Source organism: Chanodichthys erythropterus, chromosome 3 (genome assembly GCF_024489055.1).
Source record: "Chanodichthys erythropterus isolate Z2021 chromosome 3, ASM2448905v1, whole genome shotgun sequence".
Taxonomy (NCBI): Eukaryota; Metazoa; Chordata; class Actinopteri; order Cypriniformes; family Xenocyprididae; genus Chanodichthys; species Chanodichthys erythropterus.
The window spans coordinates 11,257,119-11,272,474 of NC_090223.1; the positions used below are offsets into that span (position 1 = coordinate 11,257,119).

The 15,356-nt window shown below is 36.2% G+C and overlaps 2 protein-coding genes across 2 annotated transcripts in view; both read left to right on the top strand.

Annotated features, from left to right (window-relative positions):
- LOC137017041 (sucrase-isomaltase, intestinal-like) overlaps positions 1-10,920 on the top strand; it is a 29,651-nt gene extending 18,731 nt beyond the window's left edge. The window contains exons 30-48 of the mRNA XM_067380941.1: positions 532-644; positions 885-1,010; positions 3,612-3,743; positions 3,911-4,030; positions 4,171-4,233; positions 4,592-4,708; positions 4,889-4,979; positions 6,077-6,215; positions 6,312-6,445; positions 6,557-6,591; positions 6,728-6,844; positions 7,030-7,178; positions 7,519-7,603; positions 7,729-7,785; positions 7,944-8,068; positions 8,682-8,770; positions 9,552-9,601; positions 10,321-10,482; positions 10,656-10,920. Coding sequence (XP_067237042.1) covers positions 532-644; positions 885-1,010; positions 3,612-3,743; positions 3,911-4,030; positions 4,171-4,233; positions 4,592-4,708; positions 4,889-4,979; positions 6,077-6,215; positions 6,312-6,445; positions 6,557-6,591; positions 6,728-6,844; positions 7,030-7,178; positions 7,519-7,603; positions 7,729-7,785; positions 7,944-8,068; positions 8,682-8,770; positions 9,552-9,601; positions 10,321-10,482; positions 10,656-10,733 — 1,982 coding nt within the window. The 3' untranslated portion in view covers positions 10,734-10,920. The remainder of the gene's footprint in view (positions 1-531; positions 645-884; positions 1,011-3,611; positions 3,744-3,910; positions 4,031-4,170; positions 4,234-4,591; positions 4,709-4,888; positions 4,980-6,076; positions 6,216-6,311; positions 6,446-6,556; positions 6,592-6,727; positions 6,845-7,029; positions 7,179-7,518; positions 7,604-7,728; positions 7,786-7,943; positions 8,069-8,681; positions 8,771-9,551; positions 9,602-10,320; positions 10,483-10,655) is intronic.
- The window catches only part of LOC137017053 (zinc finger protein 271-like), a 58,860-nt gene that overhangs the window by 37,563 nt on the left and 5,941 nt on the right, over positions 1-15,356 (top strand). The window contains exon 4 of the mRNA XM_067380972.1: positions 13,108-13,114. Coding sequence (XP_067237073.1) covers positions 13,108-13,114 — 7 coding nt within the window. The remainder of the gene's footprint in view (positions 1-13,107; positions 13,115-15,356) is intronic.

The following is a 15,356-nucleotide window of genomic DNA, read 5'->3' on the forward strand; positions in this document are numbered from 1 at the left end:
TGAAAATGTATAAATTAAAGCCTATTATTTCACAGCTAATTAGTAGCTAGAATAGAATGCTCAAATCTGATTGGTTGATGAACACTCTAATGTGTGCACTTATTTTCAGGGAAATGAAGGCTAAAGTACTTCCAGAAAGGTCTTGACCGCATTATAGTTCCATATCACTTCGCCAAATGATTTCAGTTATTGCAAAGGTCCTTACAGCCGACTACAGCAAAACAACCAAAACCCACCATGACATTGACCAAGAAACGTGTTGTCTGCGCTGCTCTGATCATTTTGTCAATAAAATACTTAAAAGCTACATGACAATTTTCACTAGAAGGGTAATTTTGGTGCTGTTTTTGAAGAAGATAAACTAACTGTTTCGCTATTAGTAAAGACGCTGCTGCCGAACACTGTTGAGACGCACAGTCTTGTGTAATTTAAACACCCTTAACACACTCTTTGTGAGCTGAGGCAACACATTGAGTCACAGGGATGATGTCATCCTTTTTCTCTCTCTTTTTTTGCTTGTTTTGCTCTTAGATGTGACCTTCCTGCCTGATCCAGCTCTTACCTACCGCACCATTGGAGGAATCTTGGACTTCTACTTGGTGATGGGTCCCACTCCAGAAGCTGTGGTTCAGCAGTACACTGAGGTGTGTGTTATTCCTGGCTTGATGAGGTTTAGAAGCTGAAATCTCTCTAATTGCCCACAGTAAACTCAATCTAAGCACACACACAAAATAACAATGGAAAACTCACATGCATAAATAGATACATAAATATCTATCTAAAGGAATCTTGCTTGTCACAGTCAATTCTCTTAATCCACTTGAACATTTAAGTACTAAAATCTATTTGCATACTCTGTTTGGTTTGTGTGTTTTGTTTGACAGATGATCGGCCGCCCGGTTCTTCCAGCCTATTGGTCACTTGGATTCCAGCTTTGTCGCTATGGCTACGCCAATGATGCAGAGATCGCAGATCTTTACAAGGACATGAAAGCTGCTGAAATTCCTTATGTAAGTGATCTTATCTTTCAGTGTGTGCATATGTGTCTTTCAGTCTGAATAAACAGTGATGTAACACGCCAACCTTCAGAACCTGCTCTAGAACTTCAGGAATATTGAATTTCTAGCTGTATGTTGTGGAAAGCAGAGGACCCAGAAGCGAAAAGGCAGTTCAGATACAGTTTATTAAGGATAACAGAAAGGTAACACTTTACAATAACAGTACATGAATAACCATGAACTAATACCTGAGTTAATAGTTACTTCAACATGTACTCATGATTAGTTATGATATGAACTAATGAAGAGTGATCCTTAACTACGACAGGAGTCATAGGGATTCATGCATGAAAACAGCAGCCTTAACTATGCGTTAATACATGTTTGATAATTAATGCATTAATTAACATTTAGGGTAAACTAAATCAAACAGTCTCTATAAGAAGGAATAATACATATTTGGACTTTGAAATAAATTTAAACAATTTATTATTGTCAGAATTTAAACTACTGACATCAGCAGCTTCATTATAAACATTCCTGAAAGGCACAGGATTAGTTTGTAATTATTTTCACTTATCCTCCTATCCTATAAAATACTAAATACACTATTTATCTTAAAAGGTCTTAATCTGTTTTGTGATATTCTTTCCTATCAAACTAAACTACTGTGACTTACATCAGTTCCTGAGGAATCGGTTCCAAAAAAAATAACCAAACAGGAAACATGAACTAAGGTCAGGGAGTGTTTGCTGGGATCAGATTCAGAAGTTCACTCTCCATCCAGACGCAGGCCGTGATCATATACTGTAGCTCCATTCTCTGACTTTTTGAAAAGTCACACAACATCACTTAACTGGGCTGAATACTTATATAGTTGTGTTAGTACATGTGTGTTTGATAGTAAGTTAATGATAATCATGAGCTGAATTTGGTAAGTAGTTAACAGTGAATTAATTATGATTGTGCCCCCTCAAGTAAAGTCATGACATAAGTATACATTAACAAACCATTAGTTGATGTTAGTATATGCTTAGTTAATAATGAGTTAATTATGATTGTGCCCCCTCAAGTAAAGTCATGACATAAGTATACATTAACAAACCATTAGTTGATGTTAGTATATGCTTAGTTAATAATGAGTTAATTATGATTGTGCCCCCTCAAGTAAAGTCATGACATAAGTATACATTAACAAACCATTAGTTGATGTTAGTATATGCTTAGTTAATAATGAGTTAATTATGATTGTGCCCCCTCAAGTAAAGTCATGACATGATGCACATATCACACATCATTAACTAATATATGAATAAACACTATAGAGTGCCATCCTTATTCCTTTACACCCCGTTACAAAAAAACTAAAATGAAAAGTATTTGAATTTTATTTTTATTTATATAATTAAACATATATGGACTTGAAAGCAAGCCATAAACATACCTGTAAAGACACATAAGGCACATTTACATCTAAAATAGCGCGCGTCCACAAGCTAATGTTAATCAAAGCATATACATTTAAATGACAAAAATACAAATACAGTTAATAACTGCACATAACCTCCTGAAAACCCCAATAAAACATACATGTAAATATGTCTTTAATTATTAATTCGGCTTACCAAAGCAGTCAACATTTATTAGTTTAAAATGCCAGCAACACAACAAACGCGCCAAGAGAACACCTAGCGTGCGCCACTAATGAGTGTCCCACCAGAAACAAACCCTACATACTTTAGTTCCGGGAATAAACTATGACTATTTAGCTATATGACTAAATATAAATGAACTATAAAAATCAGAAAACAGTTTAGATCAAATTAAATTTATTAGTGGTAGTTAGTCTATTTTCCACATTTGATTAGACAGATCTATGTTATTAATGGCTAAATAATCATGTGCCATTGCAATTATTTGTCACAAAGCTGCAGATGGCAGATTATGATATTACAGTGTAAATTATGACAGTATTAAATCGCGTTTAATTCAAATTCAGAGTACTTCTTGTTTATTCTTATGGAGGCTGATTTATTTAGTTTACCCCTAAATGTTAATTAATGCATTAATTATCAAACATGTATTAACGCGTAGTTAAGGCTGCTGTTTTCATGCATGAATCCTTATGACTCCTGTCGTAGTTAAGGATCACTCTTCATTAGTTCATATCTTAACTAATCATGAGTACATGTTGAAGTAACTATTAATTTAGGTATTAGTTCATGGTTATTCATGTACTGTTATTGTAAAGTGTTACCCAGAAATAACTCAGGCAGTCTGCTGAGCACCAGTTCCTTGGGTGCTCGTAGCTGGGATACAGTTCGCAAACAAGGTCAACAGAACCACTGATTTTAGCTTTTGACTCATGACACTGTAAATGTAAGTTATTCTGCAGTGATGAAAACACAACATACTGTGGCTGTATTTAGACTAAAAATGAGTCACTGAATCATAAAGTTAATCCTTTCGTAAAAATGTCCATTATTGTCCTTTTATTAACAGCTATTTTAAAGACAAGTATCATTAGCAATGTTTCCTCTAAGCAGCACATACTTCTGATGTCGTGGTCATTAAGTTTAATGATTCTAATATTTGACCTTTGACCCCTCAAAGGATGTTCAGTATTCAGACATTGAGTACATGGAGAGGCAGATGGACTTTACGCTGGATCAAGTGAACTTCAAGGGACTGCCTGCTCTAGTGGACCAGATGAGGGCCGAGGGGATGCGCTTCATCTTCATTTTGGTACCAACAATTCTCAATTATTGGAGAAAAAAGTTGTTTCCATTGAATGGTAAAGGATATTGTAATGAGAACAGAGCTTTTGTAGTCTGATATCATTATGGCCAGAAACATGCAGTGAAATGTATTCTGTATCAAAACCTCATGCTTTATTTGTTTGTGTGCTTCAGGACCCGGCTATAGCGGCCAATGAGACTAAAGGCTCCTACCCTGCGTTTGATACCGGGATTGAAAAAGACGTTTTCATCAAATGGCCTCCTGAGCTCAGCAATGACATTGTGTGGGGAAAGGTATGTCAAACGCAGAGAGGAAGAGGAACATATACTGATGTATTCTGAGGCAGTATCATAGTTTTGTTGACGTGGGCATGTACTGAAAGCAGGAATGATCCTGAACCACTGATTTTAGCTGTTGTTTCTGTTTGTCATAGGTATGGCCTGATTATCCCAATATTACTGTGGACAATTCTTTGGACTGGGATACTCAAGTAGAGGTATCTGTCACTCTCTCTCTCTTGTTCTGTTTTATTATCGTTCTCCATTTTTCACTTTCTTTTCCTTTTTCTATCTCTATTCACTAGAGAACCGGACATCTTTTCTCTTGTTCCTCCATATTCAAGTCTATTCATCATCATAGATACTATCAGCCAATCAGCATGTAGAAGACACACAATCTGCCAATAAGCACATACTAATACTATGCTGTAGTAGTAAACAAACTGAAACTCAGCTAATCAGAACAGAAAAGAAGTGAATCAGCACATTACTATTTTAACAAATTGGCAAATATCCAATCAGTGTAGTGATGGTTAATCTTGTCCAACTTGATGTTTCTTTCATTTAATCTTTCAGCGCTTCAGATCTTTCGTGGCATTCCCTGATTTTTTCAAGAGCAGTACAGCGGAGTGGTGGGGAGGACATATTAAAGACTATTACAACAACGTCATGAAGTTTGATGGACTTTGGATTGTGAGTGCTTTGTTTTTGTCATTTTTCATGTTGGAATGAAAAGTAAAGCAATTTTATTAATTAAAATTGTACAAGATGTTCTTTGTGGACATCTGTGCCATTGCACGCCATTGTTGCTCTTAACACAACACATCTAACTCTAACCGTAACAATGAAATAATGAAATTGTGCTTTCTAAAGGACATGAATGAACCGGCCAGTTTTGTGCATGGCACCGTTGGAGAGAAGTGTTTAGGGGATCAAACTTTGGAATATCCTCCATACATGCCCCGTAAGTTCTTATCAGCACATCCTGGCATGTGTACTTTATAACACCATGGTCAACATTTACTAGCCCTGCCCCTAGCTGAAGATTTTACTAATCCACCGTTAGTCATTCAGTTAAGTCATCAGTTGGAAAAATTGCATGTTTATATTAATTTAATTACTTAAGTATATACTGGGGGAGGGAACTAAACCATAATATGCTTTTTTATATAGCCTTTTCCATGCTCAAGCACACACATAAAGTTTGATGCAAAGCACTGGCAAAAATAATGAATATGGATATGTCAAAAAATACCAAGGACATATTTTAATTGTTTATTAATAAAGTAGGTGTGTTTTTGTTTAAAAGTAGACATTTCAAGCTTTCTATAGATATATTTTTCATGTCTGTGAGGCAAATATACACTGAGTTTTGGTTCATTTTTGTGACGCGCTCCAAAAAGAAGTTTACAGAGACAGAGAAAGCTGAAAGCACATCATATTTGTTTTCTTTATTTTACAAAGGCACGTTTTGTTAATATTGTGAGTGTACACAAATAGAAGTAGTAGTAAAAGTCATAAAAGACCCTATACAGTTTCAAATGATGTATTACTCTTTTCTATATTACCAAAACTCATAGAGGATTTCAAGTTGTTTCTATTGTTATCAGGAAAAAATGCAAGTGATCGCAGCAGTGGCTCCATGTTGTTCAGTAAGCAAACTAATACTTTAGCTTCACACTCTACACGAAAACTTGAATATGCAGCTAATAATAGTGCACATTTATCTAGGTTAACGTCCGAGCGATTGGCCATGTAAAGTTGCTTACATGTTTTAAATGATAAGTCATATTTGAGGTCAATGGATGATAGGCGAACATTTTTATTTCCTGCCCGACATACTGTAATTACCACAAGGACCTGCTGTTAACGTTCTGTCCCTCACAGACTGTGTGACTTCCTGTGGAGTTTCATTTTCTCTGACAAACCGACTAATAAAATTTGGTCGACTAAGCCTCTTCTTGTTGACTAATGTTTAGTTGACTATTATGGGGGAACCCGTTTTTAGCACTTTCTGTCCTAAATGAATCTACCCTATGTATGTGTGTGATCTTTTCTCAGCACTGGAGTCCATGCACAGAGGTCTGAACCATAAGACTTTATGCATGAACAGTGAGCAGATCCTTACTGATGGAACACGCGTCAAACATTATGATGTCCACAACTTGTATGGCTGGTCTCACACCAAACCCACTTACGAGTGAGTTTTCTCTTCCTCAACATTCAGTATTAGATTTATTTCTCATCGTTCTGGAAGGAGTTTTAATTGCTGTGTGTGTTTGTGTGTATTTCACAGTGCTTTGCTTAGCACCACTGGAAAGAGAGGTGTGGTAATTACCCGTTCAACATACCCGTCTAGTGGCCGCTGGGCAGGACATTGGCTGGGAGACAACTATTCCAGCTGGGACCAGCTTCTGAAGTCCATCATAGGTGTGATGATAGCTGCTTATTATTTGGTGCATGTTGGTATCTACTGTACAGTTCAGTGTATAAACTGAATATCTATATACATGAAAACCAAACTCTCTTTCTGTCTTTCAGGCATGATGGAGTTCAGCTTATTTGGCATCCCTTACGTAAGTGCCTCTCTCGTCCTATTGATCTATCATTTGTTCATTTATTTTCCATCAAATAATGTTTTTAGTTCAGTGTGGTGCATTACACTAGCATACAGCATTACACTGACTCTAGAGTTTATCTGTTGTATTCTAGACCGGCGCTGATATCTGTGGCTTCTTTAACACTGCCGAATACGAGATGTGTCTGCGTTGGATGCAGCTGGGAGCTTTCTACCCATTCTCCAGAAACCACAACTCCATAAACATGCCAGTAAGAACACACACATCACTTTCTTATCGACAGATTGAGGATTTTTGGACCAGTTTGACACAAATGCTCAATGTTTTTCATCACATTATAATATTTTCTGGATTTTCCCACATGAGAATCTGTTCTTGTTTTCTTCAGAAGTGCTGAATGATGATAATCTGATGAGTTTGTGTGATCTTTGTCAGAGGCAGGATCCCGTGGCCTGGGGAGCAGAGTTTGCTGCTGTGTCTCGTGATGTGCTGAATATTCGCTACACCCTCCTGCCGTATCTGTACACACTGATGTACGAAGCTCACGCTCACGGAAACACTGTGGTCAGACCCCTGCTGCACGAGTGAGTGTTTCTCAAGAGTTCACACACACATGAAAATAATTGATCAGATTTTAGATTGTGTCAAGAACTGATACAACGCAGGATGTAGTTGCAAAACAGATCATGTGGTTTATTTGTCACTATGTGCACTTCTCTCTACCTATGTCTGTGTCCCTGCACATAACACTTGAACTCCCCACCTACTCTCACATAGCACCAACCTTAAAGGACTATGCAACATTTAACAACTCTACACAGATCATGTCCAATATTGATAAAATCATGTCCAGTGTTGATGAAATCATGTCTGATGTTGATGAGCTCATGCCCAGTGTTGATGAGATCATGTTCTATACTGCAGGTTTGTCACAGATGAAAACACATGGAAGATCGACAGGCAGTTCCTCTGGGGTCCGGCTCTTCTGATCACACCTGCTCTGGACCCGGTACTGAACACACACAAACACAACTCCACTATGATCACACTACACAAACACATGACCTGTAGTCATGTTTAAGTTTTGAGGAACTGACCCAAGTGTTTTGTTCATTTCTCATTGGTTTTGTGAAGGGTGTTACTGTGGTCCGGGGCTACGTGCCAAACGCCCGCTGGTACGATTACCACACGGTAAGAATTATATCAGCATGCAAATCTTTATTATCAAGATTTTAGTAGCATGTCAATGAAAGAAGCATCTAAACATGGCCACTGGCTTCTAAACAAACTCACCCTGCGCTACTATATATTGGCTTCTCTTATCTGCTGGTATGTGATTGATCCACCAGGGTGAAGCTGTTGCAGTGCGAGGACAGTTTGTGGATATGGATACACCATTATCGAAGATTAACCTGCACGTGAGAGGAGGACACATCCTGCCCTGGCAGAAAGCAGAGACCAACACACACTACAGGTCAGGCTGCTCACCATCTTTATTAAGACTTCTGACATTTCTCTAGAGTTGCATTGTATTCCACTTTCAAAAAGGATTTCTTGATCCACAAACAGTCAATTTTTTATGTCCATATTCCATAACAAGATGACCAAGTTTCTGAAAGGAAAAGAAGCGATTCTGGCTTGAAACGAGTCGTCAGTATTTCAGTCTCACTTCCTGCTAACCTTACGTAGATTTGAAACTAATTTGCATAATGCCCTCAAACATTATAGTTGTATCTGAGACTGGAAGAGTTTGGTTCGTATTATTAATGTCGAGAAGACACTGTTTTCTGCTGCCAAAGCAAATCCACTTTCATGAGATTGATACGGGAAAATCAATACCATTGCTGGTTTCTGACCAATCACAACAGACATACTGTGAGAAAAGAGCAGATGCTGCAATGGATATAATGAGAAAATGAGAGTGTTTTTGACCTTGGATGCATTACAACATTAGAAACTTTTAAAATATAATAGGGGCACTTTAATATGTAAATATAGATGTTAAAATGTTTATTCTTTTGATGTCACAACACTAATGTAATGTTCACTGTTTTGTTTTGTGTTTTTTTTATTATTATTTCTTGTAGTCGTCAGAATCCTCTGGGTCTTCTTGTTGCTCTTGATGATGGAGGTTCGGCACATGGATCCTTGTTCTGGGATGATGGAGAGGGAATTGGTGAGTTATGTTAAGTGACCACAGCAAATCCATTTGTTCTTCATGTCAGAAGTAGCGTAGGCACTTTGGAGTGTGTCAGAAATAGAACGATTCATCACTTTGTTGTGGATTTTGTGTGCTGCATTGTGTCTGGTGTAGTCAGCATAAACTGAAACATTACAAATATAAACAGCTAACTGAATTTAGTCTGATGGCCTTTTCTGTCATATCTGATATTCTTGATTTTTATAAGCCACCCATCCATTTTGATTTTAGTTGTTTTTGATAAAATTCAGTTTTGCCAAACCTGCTGTAACCATAGCCAATGATTAGCTGGGAGAAGTGTCAAATTGGCCTGTATAGTGGATGACTAAAGATTTGCTAGTAAAATCTCACATTTACAGCTGTTTGTCTCGAGTGTTTGCTTCTGAACTAATGCTACCCGAAATTTGATAATGCTCACCTCTGAAGTCACAATCTCAAAATGTATAAGTTTACAATAGTTTTCAATATATTTTTGGAGTTTTGCAATGAAAAAATGGAGGTACAGTAGAGGCATGTATTTTTTGATAAGCCTGTGTTGGATTTATTACTTTTACCTTATAGTAAATGCTATTATTGGTAACATAATTAAATGTAAGCACTATAAACAATAAAACACTGTTCTTTATATTAGTCTTTATATATATATATATATATATATATATATATATATACATAGATCATTCTAAAATTATAATTTTATCACAGGGTTTTTTCCTGTTGTTCTCTTAATCTTTGTTTTCCTTCTTTCTCTTTACAGATATTGTTCAAAATAAGCGTTTCCTCTTGACAACTTTCACTGCATCTTCGGTACATTTATATGTTTTGATGTTATAGTATATATGTTTATATGTTATAGTATATGCTATGTGTGCTTTTCTTTCAGATTTGTGGTCATTAAATCCATTAAAGTGTCCATCTCACTTAAATCCAAACAGTTCTCCATTTATAAACCAGTCCAGATCCAAAACTAGTTCATGCTGTAGCAGCTCAAGGCCATATCTGGACTTCCTGTGGGTTTGATGATGTGGTAACACTTTAGTATAGGGAACACATATAAACTCTTAACTACGGCTTTCCCCTCAATATACTCCTAATTTACTGCTTATTAATAGTTAGTAAGGTAAGAATGTAGAATAAGGTCATGCAGAATATGGCATTAATATGTGCTTTATAAGTACTAATAAATAGTCAATATTCTAGTAATATGCATATAATAAGCAACTAGTTAAAAGAACCTAAAATAAAGTGATGTCATATGCGCTGAGATTATTTGAGCAGCTCTATGGAGTTGAGAAATGTTTGTAACTCAGCTAGTTTGAGTTGATGTTACATAAATACTGAAAATACTGAATTCTGAATTTTGTTTTTAATTCTGTCAGATCTAAGTGAGTGAATCTCAAGAAGCATCTCATATGTCATTGTCATATTATTTTCATGATAATTATAATTTAACTGGATGTTTTACTGTTATCAGTTATCATTATATGCACGTGTTTAACAGTTGTCCTGTGTATTTGTATATATAGGGTGTCCTCACCAGCGCGGTTCCCACTGATGGTCTGGCTGAGGCCGACAGGTTGACCCTGGGTCTGGTGAAGGTGTGGGGTGTAACAGCGCCCGTCACTCGTGTTACCATGAGCGTGACTGGAAAGCCTGACGCAGACCTGCCATTCACATATAACGCTGAGGTGAGATCTTTCATGCAAACATATACTTAAACATTAAAATTAATTATTTTCATAACACTTAAGCATTTTATAAATAATTATATTATATTAAGTATGTGTTTGCTGCCTTTAATTTATGCTGAGAACAATAAAAAATTGCAATATCTGACAAACTGTCTCTTCCTCTCCCTCAGGTTCAGGAGTTGCAGTTTGATGCAACATCTCAATCTCACACCATTGAAAAGCCTTTCACAATCACCTGGAAAAGCTAGACTTGGACACCGATCTGTGGAAACGGGCTTGAGCCAAGAGCAATCACATGATTATTTACCTTAAATTACCAATGTTTAGGCAACTAGTAATTTATTTTGCATTTCCATGTTGAGCTTGTCATGGTACACTGTAAAAACACCAATAAATAAAATGTTGGAAGAGCAAAAATATTGAAGTTGAACTAATATTCTTCCTTGAGCTTAGTTAAGTAAACATTATATTAAGTCTGTAAAAATATATTGGAAAACGTTAAATGAAGGGTTATTTTCAAATCCAGTCAACATTCAGATTGGCTAATATTGACTGGACTAATAAACATAAATCCAGCCAATATTTGGTAAAAGTAAACCAATTATATACTTACACAAGGTATTTTAATATGTAAAACAGAGAATATCTGTGGTTTGTGCTGTTAAAACAGGTAGACATCCGCTGTAAAAAGCAAATGAGCAGCGGAAAATTAGTGATCTAGGAGCTTTATAAAGATGTATAATAGGCAGATTAACAGTAGAGGTTCATTAAAAAGCTGTGATTGTCGATATTCTTCCCCAAATGCCATCATTAGAGATTCAGCTTTCCAAGTTCAGCCTAAAGACATACAACCACTATTAGTTTCTAATATGAGATCCAACCCAAAACAGAACAACACATTTATTTTATAAAGAAAAAAATGTCAGCACTATTGGCATTAAAAGGCAGGAAGAGGCCAGATCATATTCAATAATAGAAATTCTAGCTGCAAAAAAGAGCTATACACAAGAATGAAATTGAACTGAAATGTATGGAAGAGTTGAGTGCAAGAATTTTATATTGAGCAATAAATAAATAAATAATAGCAGAACGAATGAGAAGAGGCGAATAAGGCAGACAATATTTTTCACCACAGCCAGGGATGGGCAGTATTTATGATACATGTATATACATTTACATTACATTTATGCATTTGGCAGACGCTTTTATCCAAAGCGACTTACATTGCATTATACTATGCATTTGTATCTGAGCATGTGCAATCCCTGGGATCGAACCCATGACCTTGGCATTGCTAGTGCCATGCTCTAAATCATGCATAAATCATGTTCATGAATGAGATTAATAACATTACCAAGTGATGTTGGAGCTGAACGAGACCGCTGGAGCAAATGTTAATGAGAGACGAACGCGACAAGTCAACAAAATGTATAATGTTGTTCTATTGGTTTTTAGATATTTTAATCCAAAACTCCTACTGTACATATTGTGCCTTTAACTGGTTGCATATTTATTGATTGACTTGGGTAGAGAAAAGCTGTTGCTATCAAATATTGTTTACTAATTCAACTGAGTCAGTGTAATGCTAAAGGGATCGATCAAATAGGCCAATTGTTGGATGGTTTGTGAAGAAATTTCATGCTCCCTTGTAAAAGTATTTTTTTTGTATTTTTAAAATACAAAAATACAGTAGTTTATTTTGATACATGGTGTGGCTGTTGCATTTTGTAGTTTATTTTGATACACTTAAAATTAAGGTATTTTATTTTAAAATACATTTTGATGTATTTTTGCCCTGACCACAGCCAACATTAAAAGGGTTAGTTCACCCAAAAATGAAAATTCTGTCATTTATTACTCACCCTCATGCTGTTTCACACCCGTAAGACCTTCTTTAATCTTCAGAACACAAATTAAGATATTTTAGTTGAAATCCGATGGCTCAGTGAGGCCTCCATAGGGAGCAATGACATTTCCTCTCTCAAGATCCATTAATGTACTAAAAACATATTTAAATCAGTTCATGTGAGTACAGTGGTTCAATATTACTATTATAAAGCGACGAGAATATTTTTGGTGCGCGAAAAAAAAACTAAATAACGACTTATATAGTGATGGACGATTTCAAAACACTGCTTTAGGAAGCATCGGAGCATTATGAATCAGATATATATTATAGACCATCATATGGCCTGGCTGGGCTGCAGAATTTGTCTCTGTGGGATGCTGAGAGGGCCTTCTTCTCTGGTCCGGATTATCATCACAGGTAAGAATAGAAAATGTACACAGTGTCCAATGTATAATTTTTTTTAAGCATTAACAGCATTTCTGTTAACCCAGCAGTGATTATGTTATCCATTTACTATTTCAGTGAAGTGGAAGAATTTAATAGAGTGATAGAGAAACAATTAAGAAAAGAGGGGAGGACATCCATCCATTGGTAGGTATTGCTGCTGCATGCTTCACAATCTGTGCTTTATAGATTTAAAGGTCAGGGAAAATTCATGTCAATAACATGTTATTTCTATTCAGATTTCTTGCATCTCTCTCTTATTTATTTATTTATTTATTTTTTCTCAGTTCAGATGGGCTTTATTGACATTAAAGTTTTATTTTCTTGAGAACCTTTGTTCCCACAGCATCAAAATAAAATGTTTCCAAATCTTTGAACAGTATGCAATAACAGTAATATGAACATTAATTGGTATGAAGATTGATATAATTATTTTTGTATCGTATATAATGTGTGTGCTCTGTGGTCACTAAGATCTTTTAAATATGAAATTTAAAATTAGAGTTGAACAAGTTCAACTAAATCTTCCTTATTTCATTAACTTCTCTCTCTTTCTCTCTCTCTCTCTCAGGAGTCAGTGAAGATGTTGTCGCTGAAGTTCTTTCTGTGTGGTTCACATCACGAACAAATTTGTTTTTGGGTTCAACTGTTGTAATATATTCTTTTATAAAAATATACACAATCTTAAATATACAGCCAGAGTCATCAATGTTTTCCCTCTGAACTTGAAAATGTGGTTGATCTGATTGAAAAGGCTATACTATGATTCCTTGTCTATTTTACTTGATGAGTTATTATACTATGCTAGTTAGTCACAATAATTACTAAACATTCAGCTCTTAGCAACCAGTTTTAATTGCAAGAATGAAAGTAGTATTTGGGTGTTATAAACCTTTAAAAAACTCTAATTAGTTAGAATTAGGTGGAAATACTGCCTTGGTGGCACTTTTTTCGGTTCTCCAATACTAAAGTCCTGGAAATGCGGACCTGGCACTGCGGTTCTCCGATAGGTGGCGCTGTCACAAAAAAAAAAAAAAAAAACTAGAGTCCTAGGAATGCGGTCCTAGAACTGTGGTCCTGAAAGTGCAGCCCGTATTGCCATAGGTATTGCAGACGGATAACATTGGAGAGCTCCGGCGAGAGCGTCGAGGAGAGTTGAAATCAAGTCAACTTTATGGTAATGAGCTATGACGCGGTTCGGCGGCAACCAATCGGAATGTAGAGGTCCTCGTTTGAGAGGATTCCGATTGGTTGCCACAACTTGTCATTTACTTTGACCCTCCCGCCGTCTGCGGTTTGAACTCAGTACAGCGTTGTTGGCAGGGCGGCTAAGGCGAATGTTGACGTTCCCGCCGGCGGCGGTGTGAACGCGCGGTCTGCCAAGGAGAAGAAGCAGCGTCGAGACTTCTGAGGTGAGATGAGCAGTTCATGGTATTTATCATATTTACGCAACCATAAAATACATACAGTTGTGTAAGCGACATTTTACAGTCTCAGTTCTGTATTGTTTTTATCGGGCACAAGCGCTACTTGTGCGTCTTTTCTGGCGTTTCCTACTGAAATAAACATTTAGTGCATCAACAGCGAGCATGTGAGGAAAATATGTTGAATTCATTCAGACCTGAGCGATTTACTGAATGTCAAGTCAAAAGTCAAAGTTTGAGATCTGTGAGGGGAATTGATGGGAATCAATCTCTAGTGTTGCTGCTGCCAATTTACTTCTACTCCTTTGACACCTTTGGCAGATCTAACTTGTTAATTATTAAAAATCATTATTATATATAATATTCATTATTAAAATATACTGGAACAGATACTGCTAAATACTTGACACTGAGCCACGTGAGACATGTTAAATAAATGTTATTTGACACTGGAAACATGCAATGAATGTAGCTATTGGAAAATCAAACTATATTTAGGACATATTATCGTGTTAGTTATTTACCTGAGTGTCAATACTTGGGTAAAGTTGGTTTTATTTTCGCACATTCGGACTTCTGATAAATTCAGACTTTCCAATAAATGTGCAATACATTAATGTTTGCGAATTTTAAGCAGCAACATGATATTGACAACCAACGATTGTCAACTTGCAACATTTTTCACAGTCGATCAAAATAGGCAAGTATTGTTTTAATGGCATATTTACTTGTGAATGTCCACTGAATGTCCAATGTAGTGTGATTAACAAGGCTATTGAATATGAATGTGCGAATATAAAACCAACTTTACCCAAGTAGGATACATAGTGTTTGGTTTTGTACTGATGTTGTATACGTTATATTGTGAGAAATAACAGTATTGCCTTTCAGTACAGCAGTTTTATAGGTTTTTTTTGCATATATTCTGAGTCCTTACTCAAATAATGTGTTTCTAACAGTTAAACACTCAGAATAAAGTGAGATGATCCTGAATGTCTTGTTGAATGAGTGTTGATAGTCTGAGGATCATCAATATTAACAGAGAAACTGCTGAAAACACTCTTTATTTCATGTCAGTAGTTCCTGTTTTCACCTCATTTATTATGCTGATTCAGATCTGCTGTAAATTGACACTTAAAGCTCATTTCATTGCT